The following is a 23,849-nucleotide window of genomic DNA, read 5'->3' as shown; positions in this document are numbered from 1 at the left end:
TAGCCCCCAGTCCCATTCTTGTTGGCTTGGTGATGGTGTAGTTTCTTTGCTGATTATATGAATGAGTGGCTCAGTCCTATTTTAGTACCAATTGGTAAACCATATTTGATCTGCTATTTGGCGGTGTGTATTCTTCCACAGAAAAATAGGAATTGTGAATGATTGGCCAAATTGCTTACTCTCAGGTGACAACTCTGTATGTGCAAGAATCTTTTTTCATAGAAAGATTTTTGTATATACCCATTCTGAAAAATAAGAAGCTTTTATTTTGATAGTTGAAATGTTCTTGAAGATCAAACCATGGATAAAGATTACATCTGTTTTTTAATTTGGAGCTAGCAATATTTCAAAAGTGTTCGCAAATTAACATTTAAAATGATTTTATATAATAGTTTTCATTGTCATTTAAAATTCCCTTAATAATGGTTTATTTGGCAGCCAGCTTTTGAACTTTAGAAGAAGTCAACTAAGACATCAACAGATTGACATCTGTTAAAAACAACTTTTAGATATATGTAGGATATTTCTCCTAATATGAAAATTATTTTACATTTTTATTGTCTTTGGTTTTATATAGGATGAACAATATTGCCTTGTTTTCTTAGATTATTGCAGTGTAATTAGGGCTTGACTTATTTATTATAAATAATTTGGTGATTTGACCATTCTAATAAGGCAGTTAGATAAATTACAAATGAACTTAAATAATACATTTTAATTATTTAAGCCTAATGCAAATTTACTTAGAATGGTCTTGGTAAATATTTTTAAAGAAATATTGCTTTTTAATTTTTATTTATTTATTTGTTTTTATAGTATTGGGTTTCAGATCCATGGCCTTGCACATTTGAGGCAAGGGTTCTACCATGGAGCTAAATCCCCAGCCCCACATTATTAATTTTTATTGAATGTGGAATACTGAGTGGTATCTTATTACAGGCCATATAAGAATAAGAAAAAGTTGAATCAGAAGACCCCTTCTTTTCAATGTCTAAAATTAGCATAATTCTCTTATGCTGGAGGTATCAAATATACATTGTTTTCCTTTATCATCTGAACTTGAGAATGCTTTTAAAAATGTGTATACATATGAGTTTGCTGGTCTGTTTGTTAGAGCTAATTTCCTATTTTCTTTGTAGCATATTATCAGCAATAGTGTTAAAATAGAAAAGCTACCAATGGCAACATTTTTGTTTGTTTTTTAGAGATGGAGATTATGTGACAGCTCAGGAGCAGATGTAAAACATATTTGTTATTAGCTTCTTCTCTCTTCTAAGACTAAAGGTGTTTGTATTGTATTTATTTCTTTTCTGGGGACAGGATCATCCCATTAACCAGGGAAAGAAAGTTGCCTCCTTTCTCTTAACCCCCAAATTTTGACTTTTAGTAACCTGGATGTTATTCAGAGGGCATCTTTCTGCTAATATGCAGTAGCTGAAAGAGACCATTATCCCAGTTTGTTAGAAAAGCTTGTAGACATTGCAGGGGACAAACCTCCTTTATTGGCTGCTAGTAAGCCTGTGAATGATGCAAACTACCAAATTTGTTGAGAATGGGAACAAAAAGACAAATCTGACTTCAATGTTAATATCTACTTTGTACTTTGCTAAGGCTACTAGTCTTATTTGTTTGTTTTGGTTTCACTTACCTGTTTGCCTAGATCTAGTGAGAAAATTGGGTCTGCAAAAGTAATAAGTAGGTATAAACAGTGCTCTAGAAAAAGAAACCTTCAGTTTTATCTGAACTTAATTATGGTTTAACAGATATGGAATAATATAACCTTTTGGCATATCCTTTTTGTATTCATTGGAGAAAACTAGAAAACATGTATCAAAGAAGAAAAAGAATGGCTCACATTTCTACTTTCTACAGATAATTTGTTTTAATACTCTTTTGGGTATTTTTTCCTATGCAGGCATACATTTACATATAGTCTTTTTCTGAACAAAAAGGGCTTATATTTTATATAAATATATATTTTGCAATTTTGCTTACTAAACAGTATAGTTTTCATAAACTGCTAAACTGTTTAAAATACTTGGTAACTAATGTAAATTTATATAAAAGCTATAGCAATAGATGCTTCAAATTTACAAAAATATTTTTAATATGACAATTATAAATATTTACTAAATGAAATATCCAGGTTTATAGTGCTTTACATCACGTTTTAGAAATTGTTTTAATATCATAATTGAGAGTTGATTTGATATCTATAAATAACTTAAAGTATCTATTTTATTATGATATTATACAAATATGTATTCCTTAATATTTTTTGTTACTTTAAATAGAAAGGTACCTCTTTGTATTTCCCACAACAGCTTGTCACATATGTCTTTTAGGAAAAATATTTTGACTTAAAATATTTTAAGTATATTGTCAGTTATAAAATTATAATATATAATTATATTATAATTTTACATATTCTTCATAGATAAAATTGTGAATAAAAATTAGAGAATGCAAACTATATTTGATGTTTTTATTTTTTATAGTAAAAAATTTATTATCATAACCATTTCCAAATATAGAGTTCAATAGTGTTAAATATATTTACAGTATTTTACAACAGAACTTTAAAACAATTTTTGGGGCTGGGGATGTGGCTCAAGTGATAACGCGCTCGCCTGGCATGTGCGGGGCGCTGGGTTCGACCCTCAGCACCACATAAAAATAAAACAACCATGTGGTGTCCACCGAAAACTACAAAATATATATTTAAAAAATTCTCTCTCTTTCTTTAAAAAAAATATATTTTGCAAAAATGAAATTCTCTATCCGTAAACACTAACTCTGCCACCACTTCCTCCAGCCCTTGCTAACCACCTTTTTACTTACCGTTTCTGTGATTTGGACTTTGATATTCATCTAAGTGGAATCATACAGTTTGTCCTTTTATAACTGGCTTATTTTGCTTGGCATAATATCCATGAATGTCAACAATATACAATAGGTAACAGAATTTTATTGTTAAGGCTGCAAAATATTCCATTGTTCTTCATACCAATACCACATTTACTTTATCCATTATCCATTATTGGACTTTTGAGTTGCTTCTATCTCCTGGCTATTGTGAATAATGCTGTGATGAATGTGGGGTATGCAAGTACTTCTTTGAGATTCTGCTTTGAGCTCTTTTGGATATATATCCCCAAACGATGGTTAAGTCATATGGGGATCCTATTCTTAATTTTTATAGAACTTATCAGGCTGCAACATTTTATATTCTCACTAGCAGTGCACAAGAGTGCTGATACCTCCACATTCTCAAATTTGTTATTTTCTATTGACTGTTTTAATAGATGTGAGATAATATTTTATTATGGTTGAGTCTCTATTTATTTGCTTGTTGGTTATTTGTATTTGGAGACTTGTCTATTCAAGCCCTTTACCCATTCTTTTAAATTTGTTTATTCTGTTATTGAGTCATAGAATTCTTTACATATCCTGAATGTTAATTCCTTATATAATTTGATAGTTTCTCTCATTCTATAGGAAGGAGGGTCTGGGGTTTCCTCTGCTGTCTATTCTATTTTAATGTGTTATTGAATTGGGCTTGCTAATATCTTCTTGGGGATTTTTGCATTGAAATCCATCAGTGTGTAGTTATTGTAGTTATTCTTATATCTTTTTCTAGTTGTGGTATCAGAAATGCTGGTCTTATAGAATGATTCTGGGGAAGAGTTTGAGGAAGATTGATGTTAATTCTTTTAATACTTGGTAGAATTTTCCAGTGTTGCCATCTGATCCTGGGCTTTTCCTTGTTGGAAGGTTTTGATGACTGCTTCATTTTCTTTGCTTTAGGTGTGTTTAGATTTTTTTATTTCCTCATAATTTAGTCTTCTAGGACTTCTTCTATTTCCCCTATGTTGTCCAATCTATTGGCATATAATTGTTATAATAAATCTCTCAGAATCTCTTTTTTTCCCCTATTACATCAATAGAGATGTCCCCTCTTGTTTCAATTGTAATTGAGTGTTATCTATGTCTTTTTAATGTAGCTTCGCTAAGTGTTCATCAATTTTAATCTTTTAAAAAAGCCAACTCTTATTGACTTTTCCCCTATTTTTCTATTCATTTATCTCTTCTGTAATCTTTATTATTTCCTTCTACAATTTTGGACTTGGTTTCTTTTTGTGGTTCTTTGAGTATAATGTTAGGTTGTTTATTTGAGATGTTTTTAATTTTAAGTGCAGTATTGCTTTAGTTGCATTCTATAATTTTTATTTTCATTAACCTTCATGTGTTTTTAAAATTCCCTTGTGATTTCTTCTTTGACTCATTGTTTGAATAAGACTGCGTTAATTTCCACATATCTGTACGCTTTCTATTTTCCTTTCATTACTGATTTCTATTTCATTTCATTGTAGATGGAAAAGTTACTTTGTATGATTTTAATCTTAAATTTGTTATACTTATGTTGTGGCCTAGCTTGTTGTCCATGTTAAGAGAATGTTCTGTGTGCACTGGAGAAGAGTGTATTCTGTTGTTGAGTGGAGTATTTTGTATGTCTGTCAGGTCTGATTGGTCTGTAGGGGTTGTTCAAGTCCTGTTTCCTTATTGATCCTCCATCGGGTTGTTCCATACATAACTGAAGGCGGGGTATTGAAGTTTCTTACCATTAGTGTTTTGCTGTCAGTTTCTCCCTTTAGTTCCATCAATTTTTGTTTCATGTATTTGGGTACACTAATGTTAGAAACATGTGTTTTTATAACTATTATCTTTTATCTTTGTCTCTTGTGACAGTTTTTGTTTTAAGATCTATTTTGTCTAATGTAATTAGACAAAATAGATTCCTGTGCATGGAATATCTTCTTCCATCCTTATAGCCTTATAGCGCTTTTAGACCCAAAGTGAGTCTCTTGTAAACAGCATATGGTTGGATGTTTGTATCAAGTTGGCCAATTTGTTTCTTTTAACTGGGGCATTTAATTCATTAATATTTAAAAAGTAATTATTGATATGGAAGCACTTATTATTGCCATTTGTTCTATTCTAAATGTCTTGTAGTTTTTGACTTTCTTCCCTTACTGCCTTCTTTTTTTCATTGATTTTTCTTTATAATGATATGTATTAATTACTTTCTCATTTCTTTTATGTATATTGTATAGATATTTTCTTTATGGTTATCATTGCAATTATATCAAACATCTTAGGGATAGCAGTTAATTTCAAACTAACCTCAACTTGGAAGACCCAGATCTAGCAATGAATTCCCTCCCATTTGTTTTATCTGGAAAAGTCTTAATTCCTCTTTCATTTATTTTGAAGGGCAGTTTTGCTAGATATACTTGCTTGGCAATTTTTATCTTTTAGCACATTGAATATATTGTCTCACTCCCTTCTAAAACTACGAGATTTCTGCTGAGTACTTGGCTGATAACCTAATAGAAACTCTCTTGTACATGATGGTTTGCTTTTCTGTGAATGCTTTGAAGATTCTCTCTTTGTGACTTTTAACAGTTATATTATGATGTGTCTCAGTATAGGTCTCCTTAGCTTTATCCTTGTTTGAATTCTTTGAGCTTCTTGAATTTATATGTACATTTCTCTGCTCACGTTTGAAAAGCTGTCTGCCATTACTTCTTCAAATAGGTTCTTTACCCATTTCTCTATTCTTCTTTTGTAATGTGTATATTTTTTGATGGTGGCCTATAAGTCCTGTAGGCTCTCTTCATTTTTCTTTATTCTTTTTTTCCTCCTCTGGCTTTCAAATTCTTCTCTTCAAATGTTCTGATTTTGATTTTGCCATTTGCCTGGTCAAGTCTGTTGTCAAGTATTTCTGTATTTTCAGTTCAGGTATAATATTTTTAAGTTTTAAAAATAATATTTGACTTTTTTAATAGTTTTTAAATCTTTGTTGATTTTACTATTTTGTTTATGCATTCTTCTGCTAATTTTTTTTCTTGAGTTGTCTATCTGCTCGTTTAATTTGTTGAACATCCTTACGACAGTTATTTTGTATTCTTTTTCTAGTAATTCATGTGTCTCCAATCCTTTAGTGATCAGTTTCTGGAGCTTTAATTTGTTCATTTGAATAGGTTGTATTTCCCTGTTTCTTTGTATGTCTTGTTATTTTCTGTTGGAACTTTAGCATTGAAGAACTCAGCTACTTCTCTACTTTTTGCAGTCTGTTTTCATTGTGTGGGGATATTCACTATCTTAAATTATTTTATTTAGAGAATCTGAGACCGTGCAAACCATTTCTGGAGATGTCTTCTCTGGGCCTGTGCACATAACCTTTTAGTTGAAAGTTTGCCTGTATTTACTCAGGAGCACTCCCTGGTGTCTGTAAGTCAACTGTGCTTCCTTGTATAGGCTGTCAATAAACCACAGAACTGGGGCTCCACCTTGTGTCTGGTTTTGGTACTGTAGATTCTGGTGCTACACCAAATCACTGCTTTTGTTCTCAGTGGCTCACAACCCAGCATGCTGTTCCTTAGATATAGGTAAAGATGAAACCAGTCTCTAGGGTAGTACTCCTCTTACCCTTTCATTGCCTGTACATTCCACTTCTTTCCTGCCACAGGAGAAGGAGTTGGAGGTTTCTTCTCAGTGTTGCATTGCTGATAAGGGTGGGATCATCATGGTCTTTGATGTGGCTTTGTATTCACAGGACCTCTTAAGTGGTTTCTGGATTCTCACAAAGACAAGTAGTTCATATATTGTTTAATCCATGTTTACATGAGGAAGAAGGTCTTGGGCTTCCCTACTCTGCTATCTTGCTGACATGTTTTCTGATTTTTGAGACATCCTCTTTGCAAGAATGACCACTTTCTGAACTTGATAGAAGCATTCCTTTTCTCATATATCCATTTGGGATCAGGTGTAGAGAAGAGGTGGAGTGACTGTTTGAAAGGAAGATGTTGGGAAGGAGATTTGAGCAAATTGTATTCTGTGCTTATAGGAATATAGCCTAATAAATCTCATTAATATAATTTTAATGTACCAATTAAAAAGAATAAAGGAGGACATGGGAGAAGTGGTAAATTGTTGATAACAGAATGAGGTAGGGCTTTGTCCCTGTTGTCCATCCCCATGTGTCACTTCACTGTACCTCATTAAGGCAAAATGTGAAAATCCAAATTACATAGAAATGAGCCTCTGGTTGGATTAATCTTGAAAATATTTTGTTATGATGAGTTTGTTTTGGAGGAATATCCTGGATAAGAAAGCTTTCACTTATGGTTATTATATGTCTCAAACCTTGTTTTTTTTTTTTTTGGTTGGGGGAGGGAATATAAGCTACTGGGGTCTAACCAAGGGGTACTTTAACACAGAGCTACATTCCCAGACCTTTTTTTTTTTTTTTTGAGACAGGGTATCTCTAAGTTGCTGAGGTTGGCTTTGAATTTACAATCCTCCTGTCTCGGCCTCCCTAGTCTCTGCGATTATAGTTGTGCCTGGCTTGTCCCTAACCTTTATGCCAATAATTGAAAACTTAGAAATGTAATTCCTTTTTTTCGGAGGGAGGGCTCCGGGGATTGAACCCAGGGGCACTTAACCACTGAGCCACATTCCCAGCCCTTTTATGTAGTTCTAAGTTCAAATGGTAGAAAGTTACTCAACTTAGATTCCATAGTTCCCGTCATCGTCATTGTTAGTACTTTCTTAAAAGAGTGTGATCTTATGGGCTGGGGTTGTGACTCAGCGGCAGAGCACTTGCCTAGCAAGTGCAAGGCATTGGGATCGATCCTTAGCACCACATAAAAATTAATAAATAAAGGTACTGTGTCCAACTATAACTAAAAAATATATTTTTTTAAAAAAGAATGATCTTAGTCATTGTGATCTTTGTTTTAGCCATTCTGAAGATCCATTTTAAAAATCCAGTGCTTTTATTGTTAAATTTATTTTTTATAAATTTACAAACTTATGTCATAAAAGCAAGGAGTACAATTAGAAACTTGAAGACTATTTAAACATACATTTCATATTCTGGCTACCTAGTTCATCATTTAACTCTTGACAATAATAGACTATGAACAATTATTTTCTTTTGTCCAAATATGTTAAATGATGTCAGCAGTATTAATGGGTAGGGGTAGGTGTATAAATGAAAGAATATGTAAGAGTATGGTATAAAATATGATAAAATTAATTATAATACCCTTATTTTGAAATATTATTAAATAATATAAAATTTATGGCATTAGGAAAATCTAGTCAATGTTTGAACTTCCTTAGTGTTTGAGTCAAAGATAATGCATTTTTATTTTTGAAAATATATAATGACATCTTGGGCTGGGGATGTGGCTCAAGCGGTAGCGTGCTGTGCTTGCCTGGCATGTGTACGGCCCTGGTTCGATCTTCAGCACCACATACAAACAAAGATGTTGTCTGCCAAAAACTAAAAAAAAAAAAAAAAAAAAAAAAATTTTTCTCTCTCAAGAAAAAAAAAAAAGGAAAATATATAATGATATCTTAAAAATAATAACTTTGGAGATGATGGTATGTTTGTGTCTAGGAATTGGATTCAGGTTGTATACTGATTGTTTAAATGTGCAAAATCTACCTACTATTCTTTATCTTGTATTTTTTCTACTGAAGTTCAAAGGCTTATGAGAATATGTCAATTCTCATTGTGCTTGAGTTTTCTGACCCTAAAAATACAGGCCATCATAATATCCTCCTTTCTGTGGAATGACATATTTGTTAGTATTAGGGAATTCCAGAAGGAGAATGTTCTTTACTGGAACATCTTTAGTCTTAGGAATTTGATTTGTGGGTCCTCATCTGCTATAGCAATTGTTAGCATTAGAATCTGTTTCCTTAGAACTAGCAGAGAAACTGAAATCATAGAGTGTCTCAGGGTTGAGGCGCCCAGAGCTGATGGTGGCATAATCTATAAATGTGTGACATTCAAGGATTTTATAAACCATGTTATTTCTGCCATATCAAGTGTTTATTAACTACTTAGGTTAATATTTGCATAGGTTATTTTTATCTACATTTTACTAGAGACTTTAACTTAATGGCAGGGAACCTACATCTGGAAGCTTTTGGGACCCCTGCAGCCACCCAGATTTAGTCATTGTAACCTGACCTAAGCTCACATTTCTTGAGAAATTTTAAGAATACAAAAATTAACTTGCTATCTTTAATTTTTTTTTTTTTTTTTTTTTAGTTGTAGATGGCAGCATGCCTTTATTTTATTTATCTTTATGTGGTACTGAGGGTTGAATCCAGGGCCTTACACCTGCTAGGCTAGTGCTCTGCCACTGGGTTACAGCCCCAGCCCCATAACTTGCTATCTTGCAGAACTGGGTAATGTTTGTATTCTTAGTTGAATAAATGGAGACTATCCTAGTAATTCTAGTGACTATGTGTACCCACATTCTGGGCTGAGTCAAAACTGCCACTTCAAGTTGTATTTAAAAAACAAAATTAGAACTAGATGGATTTGTGTTCTAAAGAATACAACATCTCAAACATCAGTGATTTTGAAAAAATTTTCCATTTTAAATAATAAAAAAGAAAACCATTTCATGTGTCCATTACACATTTTAGCTTACCCCTTGGTAGGTTATTTAAATATGATTTTTTGGTTAATTTTAGACTCTTTTTGATCAGAACAATGCTGCAAAAAAAGAGGAGTCAGAAACTGCAAACAAAAATGATTCTTCAAAGAAGCTGTCTGTTGAGAGAGTGTATCAGAAAAAGACACAACTTGAACACATTCTCCTTCGTCCTGATACATATATTGGTTCAGTGGAGCCATTGACACAGGTAATTACTTGTTGATATCAGGAAATATGTACTTCTATCTACTTTTTAATAGTGATCAAACTATTCTGATTTAATGGGCTTTTTAAGTCCACAATTTCATATCTTCATGATCATGAGTAAAGAGAGAGATCTAGGTCTTTTTTCCCTCCTGGAAATAAAAACTATCAGAAGAAGGAAGTGTAGAGTAAAATGGTGCCATGTGAACTTTTAAAAGGTTTATAAGTTCTTGCTGTGGTTTACTTTAATGATAGTACCTCTAGAACTTATCCAGGGAGTATTATTTAGTGTTCATTATGCACTTGTCCTACGTATATTATTTGTTTGATCCTAACAATTTGGGGAAGTAAATATTTTTATCTTTATAGTTGAGGAAAGAGAAACTTCAATAAATTAAACTAACTTGCTCAGATCTCTCAGAACTGGGCTCTAAGATAAGACTCTTGAGTTCAAAGTCATGCTTTGTTCACATTATTTCACTCAGTGCTTCCTGTACTATAGAAAAATATAGAGCATAAAGTAAAAATGTAAAGTAAATATTTCTTTATACTTTTCTATTTTGCTTAACTACTGTTTCTAATGATTCTTGGTGCCTTAAAGAAAAAGACAAGTAAATTGCCAGATTTTGGGAATTTGATCTGGGGGTTATCATCTTTTATAGGAATGGTTAGAATTAGAATCACTGAACAGAGAAACTAGAATCATCATAGTTATTGTTGCTTTTTGTTTGTTTGTTTGTTTTGGGGATGGAATCCAAGGCTCCATGCATGCATGGAGCTTTCCCACTGAACTATGTCCCCTGTCCTTGTGGCTTATATTAAAGCTGATTTTATGTATGAATAAGAATATAGATGTGTAAAAAATGAACAATTTCTCAATTTTGAGGTTGAATTCCACATGCATAGTGAACTTGATTTACACCTGAAATTGTATATTTTCCTTTATTTTGAAAACCTAACCATTTATATAGAGTAAATGACAGAATGTGGATTTATACTATGTAAAATTGATGTTAAGAACTTATGAAGTAAAAAGGTGTGTTTGCATTTCTCTCAATGCAGTTAATGTGGGTGTACGATGAAGATGTAGGGATGAATTGCAGAGAGGTTACCTTTGTTCCAGGTTTATATAAGATCTTTGATGAAATTTTGGGTGAGTACTTGCTTGAGATGTAATGCATCTATTAATATCATAATATTCCTGTGTATATAAAGCTATGTTTATAGTATAAAATTAAAAGTTATATCTTTCACTTTTATGCTAAATATAAATGTTCTCCAGAAAATTTATACCACTACCAGTATTTTCATATTGCTATACTTCGTATGTTTAGATTTCAGTTTTTGTTCATCTGTAAAATGATTGTGTTGTATTTGTAATCCCATAGTTGGTTTATGCTCCTATATATGTAGTCATCTGGGGTTTGCTAACATTACAGTTACATGTTAAATATGGAAATTACAGGGCCTTATCTTGGTGGATTCTGAGAGTTGGAAGTGGAATGTTTAAATTGTGTTTTTCACCAGCAAATTAAGTATTTTTGTTGGGTAGTCATGTTTAGTAGCCTGTGTTCTAAATGGTGTGTCTTTTCCAAATCACATGATTAAGAGTGAAGTTTGACCACATAATTGACTCCTTAGGAATGCTTATACTTTGAAATGGTTTTAACCTTAAACTTTAGTCAAGAAATTATTCTGCCTGCTCATTAGTACAACTTGAGGTTTCCCAGATCTTGGGGTTGTGTGGATCTCTCTGAGCTTCTTTCTGTTAGTCCTTGGGAAAAGGAGAGTAAGACTGGTTACAGTTTGTACTTTCACATTTGCCTCCTGACTGTCCATTTAGTTTTACTATTTTAGGTTTATTACGAAGTGTTCGTCAAGAACACATTCCTTCTGTGTTTAAAGTTCAACTTGACAAGTAACTTGTGTTTATATTTTCTTGAGGCAGTAGTTAATGAAAGCAAAAATATTTTTATCATTAGCTATAGTGAGTAAGATTTAGCATTTTGATTCCTAAGGGTGTTGAAGACTTTAATTAAAAAAATAACTGGTTGGTTTCAGTTCCATCTGCATATATAATCACTAGTTTATTGAAGGAGATTAAGAGAAAGTAATTATTTGTAAATAAGATAAAATATAATTAACCAAATTTTTATTTTTATGCCTGACATAAGGTGTTAAGTGCAGATGTTTTTGCTCTTATTTGTTTTTACATATCACTAAAACGGATCCTCCCTTTGTGTGTGTGTGTGTGTGCGTGTGTGTGGTACAAAACATAAAATTCATTTTGTGTGATAGAAACTATACAAATCTTACTTAGAAATCAAGATTTTTTTAGAAGTTAATGATAATTTGCATTAACTATTACCATTTAGATGTTTATATTAAGTAGTGATACACATACAGTTGTGTTCATATATTTGTTTATATAACTGTAAATTTTATTATCATCGATATGTTTATTTTGTAGTTAATGCTGCTGACAATAAGCAGAGGGATAAGAATATGACCTGCATTAAGGTTTCTATTGATCCGTAAGTATATTTCAAGTTAAGATTTTATGCTTAGTTGTTGAGCACTATTTATGAATAGTGCTCAAATGCATAATGTACATAGTTAGTACATTTTTGCTTCTCTTTTGCTTCAGACTTTGTTGTTTTTATCTTTTTTTCCCTGTCATTTATAACCTTTCTCCTCATATTTCTTCCCTATGGGAGCCATTGGAGACCATTTCTCTTTGATAGTCTCATTTTAGCTGCAAAAGTAATCACTCTATCTTTTCTTTCTGCCCTTACTTCAGGACTTAAGGCTAAGTGCTATTAATGCTATTCCAGGTACATTATGAGTTAAGTTTTATGACCAGCCTTTAGATTTTTCCATTATGTATGATGTGGTTTAACAAATTAGGTGCTGTTGATTTTCAGAATATATACCAGATTTTTATGTTGGCTTTTTTGAAGGGTGAATAGATATAAAATAATCATAGTTTTACATTATAAACATAGTTCTTTTGTTTATCCTGTTTTTACCTGCATGCCTCCCAGCTAGTCTTTCTTTTAATTTCATTGGAAATCTAACATGGCTTTAAGAATTTTCTATAATAAACATGGAGAATTAACAATTTAGGTATAGCCTTACTGTCTGTAATTTAATTCCAGATGATATTGTTCAGGTTAATAATATAGCAAAACTATATCTGGTAATATCATGAAATTAACTGTATCTTATATAAAAATGTTACCACATGACTATCTTACTGAAGGTCTTGATTTTTTCATTCTTTTTTTCATTTGGGTCATTTCTATAGAGAAAATATTCTTTTTAAAAAATATTTATTTTTAAGTTTTAGGTGGACACAATTTCTTTATTTTACATTTTTATGTGGTGCTGAGGATCAAACTCAGTGCCTCATGCATACTAGGCGAGTACTCTACCAGTGAGCCACAACCCCATCCCTCTATAGTGAAAATATTCTTGAGAACTGATATGGTTAGATGTATAGTATGTTTAAAAGTTTTACAGAAGTTTAAGACTGTTTTAAGGAAATTTTATCCATTAAGATTTCTTCCTTATTTAGGAAATTGTCAGTTAAATACAATACTTTTGATCATATATTATGTTTTAGGTGAGCTAGCAAGATATAATAGATATTGAATAGTTAATATCTTTTAACCTTTTTTAAAATTCAGAATTAAAATATTCTGCTAGACACCTGAGGACTTTGCTTAAATACATTCTTTTAAAAAAATTTTGTTTTAATTAGTTATACATGAAAGTAGAATACAGTTATGTACTTTAATATATCATACATAGATGGGATATAATTTCTTATTTTTCTGAATGAACATGTTGCAGAATCATATTGATCATGTGGTCACATATATACATACAGTAACAATGTCTACTTTATTCTACTATCTTTCCTATCCCCACATCCCTCATCACTTCCCTCTACCTAATCTAAGGTAACACTCTTCTTCCCTAGTGCCCACCCACCCCACCCCCTGCTTTATTGTGAATTAGCATCCACATATTAGAGAAAACATTTAGCCTTTGGTTTTATGGTATTGGCTTATTTCGCTTAGCATGATATTCTCCAACTCCAACCATTTACTGGCAAATACCATAGTTTCACTCTTCTTTAAAGCTGAGTAATATTTCATTGAGTATATATACCACATTTTCTTTATCCTTTCATCTATTGAGGGATGCCTAGGTTGGTTTCATAGTCTAGCTATTGTGAATTTAAGCTGTTAAACATTGATGTGGCTGTGTCACTATGGTATGCTAATTTTAAGTCCTTTGGGTATAAACCAAGGAGTGGGATAGCTGGGTCAAATGGTGGTTCCATTGCCAGTTTTCTGAGGAATCTCCATACTGCTTTCCAATTAAATTTTTTATTTTGATCTATCCACATTAATTGAACAATACTGAATTTAAAAAATGGATTAAGAATCTTATAACAAAATGAAAAAGAAGTGAGATATAATACAACTCTGTAGACTGGATAAGGCTGTTTGGTGCTTATCAGTTTATTACGTATTCTATACAAAGTGCTTCTCTGTAACTGGTACTTTTATCATTACATTTTAAATTCTCAACAAACATTTTTGAGTGGGCATAACAGTGAAACAAAAATCATAACTAAATTTATTTGGTTCTTAATGGCAATGAGATTTAAGTTTTTTTTTCTTATTATTACCACCTCATTTTTAATTACCCCTTCTGGAAAATTTTTTTATTTTAATATAAAATAAAATTAGCTACTCCAAGTAAAAAAGGGTGGAGACACCTCTCCTTTTAAAATTTCTGTTGTTGTTATTTATAATTCATTGATGGGAAGTTATTGAATCTCTGCCCTGAATTTTATGTTTACCTAAAATGGGTAACTATATGTTTTAGTCAGCTTTTTCACTTCTGTGACTAAAGGACCCAACCAGAACAACTGTAGAGGAGGAAAAGTTTGTTCAAGGGCTCATGGTTTCAGAGCTCTTAGTCCATAGAAGGCTGATTCCAATACTTAGGGGCTTGAGGTGAGGCAAAAATATCGTTGTGGAAGAGTGTGGCTGAGGGAAGCATCTTACACGATGATCAGAAAGCAAAGAGGGAGAAATTCCACTTGCCAGATACAATATATACCCCAAAGCCATGCCCCCCAATGGCCCACCTCCTCCAGTCACACCCCACCTGCCTCCAGTTACCACTAAATTAATTCTATCAGGGATTAACTCACTGATTATTACTTTAAGGCTCTGACAACCTAATCATTTCCCCACTGAACCCTCTTGCATTGTCTCACATGTGAGCTTTTGGGGGCCACCTCATATACAAACCATAACAGTATGCATTTTGTGACAAGCTGCAGATTCTTTTATTTTTGAATTTTAACTAACATTTTGACTTTTGTGAATTTCCTCCCATAAAGTCATTTTTTAACTACATATATTATAGAAATAATGTTATTTTTATTAAAATGAATTTCATTTCAGTCGTAATTTTTGCTTAAGTTTTTCTAATTTAATAATTCATTTTAAAACAATTCAAATGGAACAGAGTGCTCTTATGCTGTTTATTCAATTGAACTATTTTCTCTGGCTAATTTATATGAAAAGAAAACTATAGCTGATTTTTTTTTTTTTTTTTTTGTATCAGAGACTGAACTCAGGGGTGTTTAACCACTGAACCGCATCCCCAGCCCTATTTTGTATTTTGTTTAGAGACAGGGTCTCACTGAGTTGCTTAGTGCCTCACTTTTGCGAGGCTGGCTTTGAACCCGCAATCCTCCTGCCTCAATCTCTAGCTGCTGGGATTATAGGTGTGTGCCACTGTACCCAGCCTATAGCTGATTTCTTGTAAAAGTGTTATTTCTTTTATTCTTTTCTGGGAGGTTGAGAAGAATTACTTTTTCTGAGAAATTTTGTAGTATTACCTGATAGATCTTAGTGATTCTAGTTTGAGTTATGATTCAGGGATTGAAATTTGTATCCTTAGCAAGTATTTTCTTGAGATAAGTCAGTGGCTAAGTTGGTAATGACTGGCATCAGGCTTGTCGATAGTAAGATTTATTCAGGATAACATTACTTTTTAAGGAAATTAATGTATGTTTAATTTTAAGCTCTAAACTTGGTTGTTTATTTACAGTGAGTCGAACATTATAAGCATTTGGAATAATGGGAAAGGCATTCCAGTAGTGGAACACAAAGTAGAGAAAGTTTATGTTCCTGCTTTAATTTTTGGACAACTTTTAACATCCAGCAATTATGATGATGATGAGAAAAAAGTTACAGGTAAAGTCTGAGTGGCATTTTGATTGAGAAATACTGGTTTCTTAACACAATCTCATACCTTTCTATTTTTATGTAAAGTATTATAAGAAAGGAAACCTGTGTAGTATTGTTGTGAGAAAATCCTTTTCAGAATTAACATTTATAAAATACTATCATATACTATTGTTTCGGTCATATAGTTTTGTCAAAAACATTTAAAAAGTCTGGTAATACACTAACTTAAGTTAGAATTGCTGGAACTGTAATTTGACAATTTGAATTTTAAGTTAGACAAGACTATTATGATACTTGTATATATAAATCTGTTATTATATAAGCCAATGTCTGGGGGTATTAAATTACTTTTAAACTGTTTTTCTTAAGAGGGTCAAAATTAAAAGTCTAGACTCTGTAAATAAAGTAGAAAGGGATCAAACAAATGTTTTCTTATTTATGTTGCTCAAGTAGGTTGATAGTTCCTAGATAGTAGAAAAGGGATTTTGATTGAAAGTTCTGGTGTCATACTTAACCTAGATCTACTGTGCTGTAAGAAATACCAAGCTTAATTGTTTTCAAATAGTAAAGATAATCTGTCTTAATTATACTATTGTGTATGCTAAATTTTAATGTTCTCATTAAGTGAAAATATGCTAAAAATATTCAATCGATAACTGATAAGATACAATAAGAACTGTTTTTCATTAGATTCTGTCCTGTGGTAGATAATTAGCAAAGTTTCTTTAAAATAATTTTCACTAAATATTTTACATTTAATTTAACAGGTGGTCGTAATGGTTATGGTGCAAAACTTTGTAATATTTTCAGTACAAAATTTACGGTAGAAACGGCTTGCAAAGAATACAAGCATAGTTTTAAACAGGTATGATAGAAATGTGGATTTCATTTAAAAATGTTATTGTTTTGCTGATACCTATGTAACTTTTTTCTTTTTTTTTTTAAGCGTTAAGTAAGTCACAAAAGTAAAGAGACACCAGAATGTCTGGGAGATTTTATATAAGCTGATCTTTCTATTATTCTCTTAAAGCAAATCACTTTATTTAACAGATTTCTTTAACCTTGTCAAGTGCTAGTGAAAATGTCCCAAATATTATAGACTTATTTAAATGCAGCCACTTAGCATGGTTGAAAATTCCTCATTGAATCTTCAAATTTACATTTGAAAATTTTTGGCAGGTCATTAAAAATAGTTTGAAAGTTTATGTAACCTTATTTAATTTTGTCAGAAAAAGCATCATGTTTTTAATTTTTTAATATTCTCAACATTGTTATAATAGTAACATTTTTAAAATCTCTAATATTAGTTTCAAGGATTTGTTTGATTTGTTGTAGGATTGGAAATAGTTGGTAAATGAATGTATTCATGAGCCAATTCTTTATGTATTATAAAATGTAAAAGCATTATAGAAATATTTGAGTATTTTTTCTTTTAAAGACATGGATGAATAATATGATGAAGACTTCTGAAGCCAAAATTAAACATTTTGATGGTGAAGATTACACATGCATAACATTCCAACCAGATCTGTCTAAATTTAAGATGGAAAAACTTGACAAGGATATTGTGGCCCTCATGACCAGAAGAGCATATGATTTGGCTGGTTCATGTAAAGGGGTCAAGGTCATGTTTAATGGAAAGAAATTGCCTGTAAGTGTCTTCTATTTAAAATATAACAATGTATTATTTTAGAATATAGTTGGAGCTTGCATTTTAAATCTGATTTGATAATCTTTCTTTTAACTTGTGTGTTTAGACGATTAAAGTGATTATTGATTTATGTGGATTAAATTCTGTCATGTTGCTGATTTATGTTTCTTTAATTTGTTCTTTGTTGCTTAGTCTTCCAATTGTGTCTTCTGGTTATGAGTATTTTTAAAATGCTGTGTTTTTATTTTTTCTATTTACTTACTTGTACTTTTAAAGACCTTTTTAATCATTTCCCTAGGATTTATAGTAAACATACTTGTCTCAATGGTTTGAGCCCACCTTTAAGTATTACTTTATATCTAGTGAAAGGACAGTATAAGCCCAGGTTCTTCGTTCCTTCCTGGAGTCATTCTCATCATAGATTTCACTTTTCCATAGGATGTAAACATCAGACAGAGAAGAAAGAGAATGAAGCAGAAGAAATATTTGAAAATGTAATGGCAAAAAAAAAAAAATAGTGACATTGTTATTGCTTTAAGCAATTTTCTTATAGAGCAATTAAAAATACAATAAAAGATTATATTTTACATTTATTCAGTTTCCAGTGTTCTCATTCTTAGAGTAGATTTCAGTTTCTGATCTTTGTGTGTATGTGTGTGTGTGTGTGTGTGTGTGTGTGTGTGTGTGTGAGAGAGAGAGAGAGAGAGGGAGGGAGGGAGGGAGAGATAGAGATAGAGATAAAGAGAGGGAGAGGGAGAGGGAGAGAGACAGGGTCTTGCATGTTGCTGGGGCTTTCCTGGTACTCCTGGTTTCAAGCAGTCTTCCTGTCTCAGCCTCCTAAGTAGTTGGAACTATAGACATGCATGCACCACCATATCTAATTTCAGTTTCTGATCTTAGTCATATTCCTTCGTATGAAGATTTTCCTATAATGTTTCTTGTGGAATAGGTGGCGATGAATTCTGTTTGAGAAAGTATTTTTTCACTCTCAAAAGATATTTTCACTGGATATAGAATTGTGGGTTGACAAAGCCCTGTTGTCTATCACTAATTTTGAAAATTGTTAGCCATTTCTTCAAATATTTCTTCTGACCTTTCTTTTCCTTCTAGTATATTATGTCTAAATTTTATTGTTTGGTATTATCCCAACCTCTTGGATAGTTTCCTTGTTTTATTCCATCTGTTTTCTCTTTGTATTTCAGTTCTCTTCCTTTTGCACTATCTTCAAGTTCATTGATTATTTTTTTGTTGTTGTTGTTTCATTGTGTCAATTGTACTGACGAGCCAGTCAAAGATGTTCTTTATATCTTTTACCACATATTGGATATTTAGCATTTCCATTTGGTTCTTTCTTATTTCCTTCTCTCTGCTGAAGTTGCATGTTTTCTACCTTTTGCACTAGAGACCATTAACATACTAATCACAATTATTTTAAATGCCCTATCTGATGCTTGTTAAAACATTTGTGATGTTTCTGAGAATTGATTCTGATGATGGCTTTCTTTTTAGACTTTTTCCTACCTTTTCATATGCCTGAAATTTTTTGTTGAAAATCAGATATGTTGTGTAGGGCAGTAGATACTAAATAGATTTTAGTATGGGATTTATGTTAATCTATCCAGAAGTTGAAGCTGTGTTTGAAGTTTTTTCCAGGGATGTTCAAATTCTTCTTTATTTTTGTCTTTCCCCTTGGCCTTGGGTTTTTTCCTTTGGGCTTCGCCTCAGAGGCTGTTTGTCTCTTCTAGCTTTTCTAGCTGAAACCTCTTATTATTGGAGGCTTATTAGCATGGGAGTAACTTTGGGGGGAGGAATTCTTTAATGCCTGATTAAAATCCCAGTATTTGGAGTATATACAGTGAGCCTGTATCTCACAAATTAAGCTTCAGAAATACTCATTCTCCATAGTAAAAACTTTTCTTCTGTCTTCTATTCATTTTACCCAGTTGCAGCAGGTATCCATCAGTGATTTCAGTCTGTGTCCTTTGGGACCCCTGCCCTGCAGAATAAGGAATATGTAGTTGGTTTTTTTTTTTTTTTTTTTTGGGGGGGGGTAAGGAAGATAGGTCTGGGTAGCTTTCCCATTGGCTGCTGTGCTCTGTCCTTGGGCAGCACCATGGGGGAATCATTCTTTTGATTCTTTTTGATCTTTCCTATGAGAAGGTGGTGAAGAAAACCTTGCAAAGTAATAAGAACTCTTTATGACTATAGCCTTCAGAAGCTTCCTACACTTATTAGTCTAATCTTCTGTATTGTTAGTTAAAAATTCTAATTTAAGCTTCCAATTGGTTTACTAAACTTCTATCCCAAGTAAGTAAGTACTTAGATTTTGTGGTTTTCTATAGACTCATGTCTTTCTCCAAACTATGATCTAAATTCTTTGATGGGTTTGTGAAAAATTAATTTATTTGATAATCTGTTTTCTTATAAGGTCAGAAATGGCTTCTGTTTCAGCTCTTTATGTCTGAATTTACTGGAAATCTCTGTCATTTTAAAAACTAAATTATGACAAATTTTATAATAATTTACCCATCCCTTATCCTCTTTATCAAGTACACAGAGAAATAAATAATTTTTAAAGATCAGGGATAAAGAAATAGATTAGGGAAAAGTCATGAAGTTTTGGACCTGTGGGGTTATTGTAAATGAGAAGAGATGAAAGGATGAAAAGTACCCAATGGCATTCACTTATTTGCGGTGCCAATATAGTATTGTTTATTATCTTTGTTTTTTAAATTAATAGGTAAATGGATTTCGAAGTTATGTAGACCTTTATGTGAAAGACAAATTGGATGAAACTGGGGTAGCCCTGAAAGTTATTCATGAACTTGCAAATGAAAGGTGGGATGTTTGTCTCACATTGAGTGAGAAGGGATTCCAGCAAATCAGCTTTGTAAATAGTATTGCAACTACAAAAGTAAGTATGCAAATTCTTTGTTTCAAGGTCATTTGTAAACAATGCTGCATTAAAAACAACAAAATAAGATACTAAGTCCTTTTTTTCTTAGAGAAAATTGACTTATAAAAGTGAAAGCTTATTTATACAATAGATATTACAATTTATTTAACTATCCATTGAGAATTACATTTATATGCTTAGTATTTATAGTTATTTATGAAAGTTAGAATAACAAATTCCTTTTCTGTGTTCTGAGTTTAGGGTATATTATAGAATAATAGATAAATTTTTGGAGAGGTCAGATTATGGAACATGTTATTTGTCACTCTAAGAAATTTGTTCTGTAGGCTTTTGAATTTTGGAATCAAAAGACATTGTTCTCATATAAAAGCACTTAGTGTGCCGGGTGTAGCTCAGTGGTAGAGCCCTTGCTCAAGCATGTGTGAGGCCCTAGGTTCAATCTCCAGTTTCACTTCCACCAAAAAAAAAAAAAAAAATTGTTCATTGACTATATTAAATTTCTGGGCAATACAAGCATATATCTTGGAATAGTTTAAGGCAGTGATTTGTTACTCTTGTTTGAATAAAAAAGTTTTAACGTCTTTTAATGTATAATCTTTTTAATAGAATCATTTTTTGTAGTCAGCAGAAATTGAGTCATTTATGATTAATAGAAATTTACTTAAACTGTGAGTTTAACATGTGAAGGTTTTATTTTTTTCTTGATAACTAGGAACTAGGAATAGGCAGTCTTAGGCTGCTAATGTGTCACGGCAACATCATCAGGGACCTGTGTTCCTTCTGGCTTTCTTTACTGTCACCTTTAGCATGTAATTTTATTTTCACACCCTCAAGATGCTAGCTGTACCCCTATGCCTCACTTCTAAGTTCTAGGGAGATGAAAATGGAGTTGAGCCAAATCTCTCTATTGGTTGGAAATACAATAGGGTTTTTAGAAGACTCGCTTAGTGGATCTCTGCTAACATTTCACTTGCTAGAACTGGATCATATGACTGTCCCTAGCTAACAAAGGAGTCATGGTTTGTGAATCTTTATAACTGGGTGCCGATTAAAAACAATCTGTGTTAGTTATCAATTCTCCCATTACATTTATAACAATCAATGGTTGCCACAATTCCTAGGCTTAAATCATGTGTCTTATTACCACCAACCATATGCGTTTTCATTATCACTTTCATGTCTTATTTTTAAATTTTTTTGGCAGTGCTGGGGATGGATCCCAGGTTCTTATATGTTAGGCAAAAATTCTACCACTGAGATACACTACCAGCCCCTACTCTATTATTTCCACTGCATAATAGAGTTGGCTATGTAGAGTTTTATATAGTTGCATAGAATAATAAGAAATATACATTTTGATTCTTGTCTCTGATTCTGACACAGAGCTCCTTAAAATTTGTAATTTCCTGAGTAGTAGGGATGATAGGAGTTAACTTTTTTGTTGTAACATTTGATCTTTGTCCCTGTTCCTAACACAAAACTCCTAAATATGTTGGGTTATAGGAATGTTTTTTAATATTTCAGCATGTGGTAGATGCATAGACAGGGCTAGTTGCCTGAAATAACAACATTAATTAGAAACCCTAGCTCTTTTGATTTCTAGGGAAGGGAGAGGGACTGGAGATTGAGTTTAAGATTATACCTGTATGATGAAAGCTTTTAAACAATGGGGTTCTCAGAGATCCCAGGTTGGTGTCTATATTGAAGTGTTGGGAGGGTGGCATGTCTGGAGAGGATGTACCCACCATCTACTGCCCCATACCTTGCCCCATGTACCTTTTTATTGGCTATTCATGAGTTATATATTTTTAAATAAACTGCCAAGTGAAGCTAAAATGTGTTTCTGAGTTCTGTGAGCCATTCTAGCAAATTATCAAACCTGAATAAGTCATGGGAACTCCCAATTTGTAGCTGGTTGGTCTAAAGTACAGAAGGCCCCCCCTCTTGAACTGGCCTTGGTTTATTGGTGCTGTTGCCAAAAATATCTAATTAAAAAATTTTGACATTGTTATTCTGAGACTTATATTACTTCTCTAGAAAAATGAAATCACTGGAAGTTGTTGGCTACCTTAATTATAGAAGATTTGGGATTCTGTCGTCTTTTTTTTTTTTTCCTCTTTAGGGCGGACGGCATGTGGATTATGTAGTAGATCAAGTTGTTGGTAAACTGATTGAAGTAGTTAAGAAAAAAAACAAAGCAGGTGTATCAGTGAAACCATTTCAAGTAAGTGATGCTTTATATATTTTGCTGAATTTTTAAATAATTTTAGTTTTAATGTTGACTTCTTTTTCTGTTTTTCACAGGTGAAAAACCATATATGGGTTTTTATCAATTGTCTTATTGAAAATCCAACTTTTGATTCTCAGACTAAGGAAAACATGACTTTACAGCCCAAAAGTTTTGGGTCCAAATGTCAGCTATCAGAAAAATTTTTTAAAGCAGTGAGTAAAACTTGTATTATATTTCAAGGTGGAAGTTGTTTTTTTGATTTATCCTATTTGTGATTACTTTGTCTTATTGTATTAACTGTGAATATAGTCATGTTTACACCACAAATTAATATGCTTAATTCTGATAATTTCAAACGGAGGACTTCAGTATTTCATCAAATCATTGATTGTTTTTCCAAGAACTAAATTAAGGAATTATGTAATTGTGTTTTTAACTTTGAACTGGCTGTTGAAAGATTTCCCTTTTAACAAATGAACAGATCCTTTTGGGGCTCCAGTTTTTATCTTTTCTACTCTGATTTCAATTTCATCTAGTGATTTTAATGTACAAGTATTCTTATTGTAGTAAAATGCATAACATAAAATGTACTATTTTCTACATACTTGAAAATTTTATTTTACTTTGTACATATTTATTGGGTTACCTTAATTTTTGGAAAATAAGATGAGGGTATAAGTCAATCTTTGATTTGCAACTGAGCCTTATAGTACTGTTAGCTTCTTATAATCTATTTTATCTTCTTTTTTTAGGCCTCTAATTGTGGTATTGTAGAAAGTATCCTGAATTGGGTGAAATTTAAGGCTCAAACTCAGCTGAATAAGAAATGTTCATCAGTAAAATATAGTAAAATCAAAGGTATTCCCAAACTGGATGATGCTAACGATGCTGGTAAGATTCAGATTATTTTCTCTTAAAGATCTTGATTTAAATGTAATTAAAATAAAAATAAAATAATAAATAATAAAAATGATTTTTAATTTATCCAGTTCAAGAAAATTTTTTTAGACTGTTTTCTAAAAAAAAAAACAGAGTCTAAAAA

General features: G+C 32.1%; 1 protein-coding gene across 4 annotated transcripts in view; it reads left to right on the top strand.

The window, feature by feature from the left end:
* Top2b (DNA topoisomerase II beta) overlaps nt 1-23,849 on the top strand; it is a 58,691-nt gene that overhangs the window by 5,328 nt on the left and 29,514 nt on the right. For 3 of the 4 annotated variants that reach the window (XM_046437691.2, XM_046437688.2, XM_046437692.2), the window contains exons 2-11: nt 9,562-9,732; nt 10,791-10,881; nt 12,199-12,262; nt 15,870-16,015; nt 16,777-16,874; nt 17,448-17,660; nt 20,401-20,574; nt 22,700-22,801; nt 22,882-23,019; nt 23,560-23,698. In XM_046437691.2, the coding sequence (XP_046293647.1) occupies nt 9,562-9,732; nt 10,791-10,881; nt 12,199-12,262; nt 15,870-16,015; nt 16,777-16,874; nt 17,448-17,660; nt 20,401-20,574; nt 22,700-22,801; nt 22,882-23,019; nt 23,560-23,698 (1,336 nt within the window). The remainder of the gene's footprint in view (nt 1-9,561; nt 9,733-10,790; nt 10,882-12,198; nt 12,263-15,869; nt 16,016-16,776; nt 16,875-17,447; nt 17,661-20,400; nt 20,575-22,699; nt 22,802-22,881; nt 23,020-23,559; nt 23,699-23,849) is intronic. The other variant, XM_046437690.2, reaches the window with a different exon arrangement.

This window comes from Marmota monax, unplaced genomic scaffold, assembly GCF_021218885.2.
Source record: "Marmota monax isolate L192 unplaced genomic scaffold, Marmota_monax_Labrador192_F-V1.1 WCK01_AAM20220418_F8-fsc00021, whole genome shotgun sequence".
Lineage (NCBI taxonomy): Eukaryota > Metazoa > Chordata > Mammalia > Rodentia > Sciuridae > Marmota > Marmota monax.
This window is presented reverse-complemented; position numbering and strand designations above follow the sequence as displayed.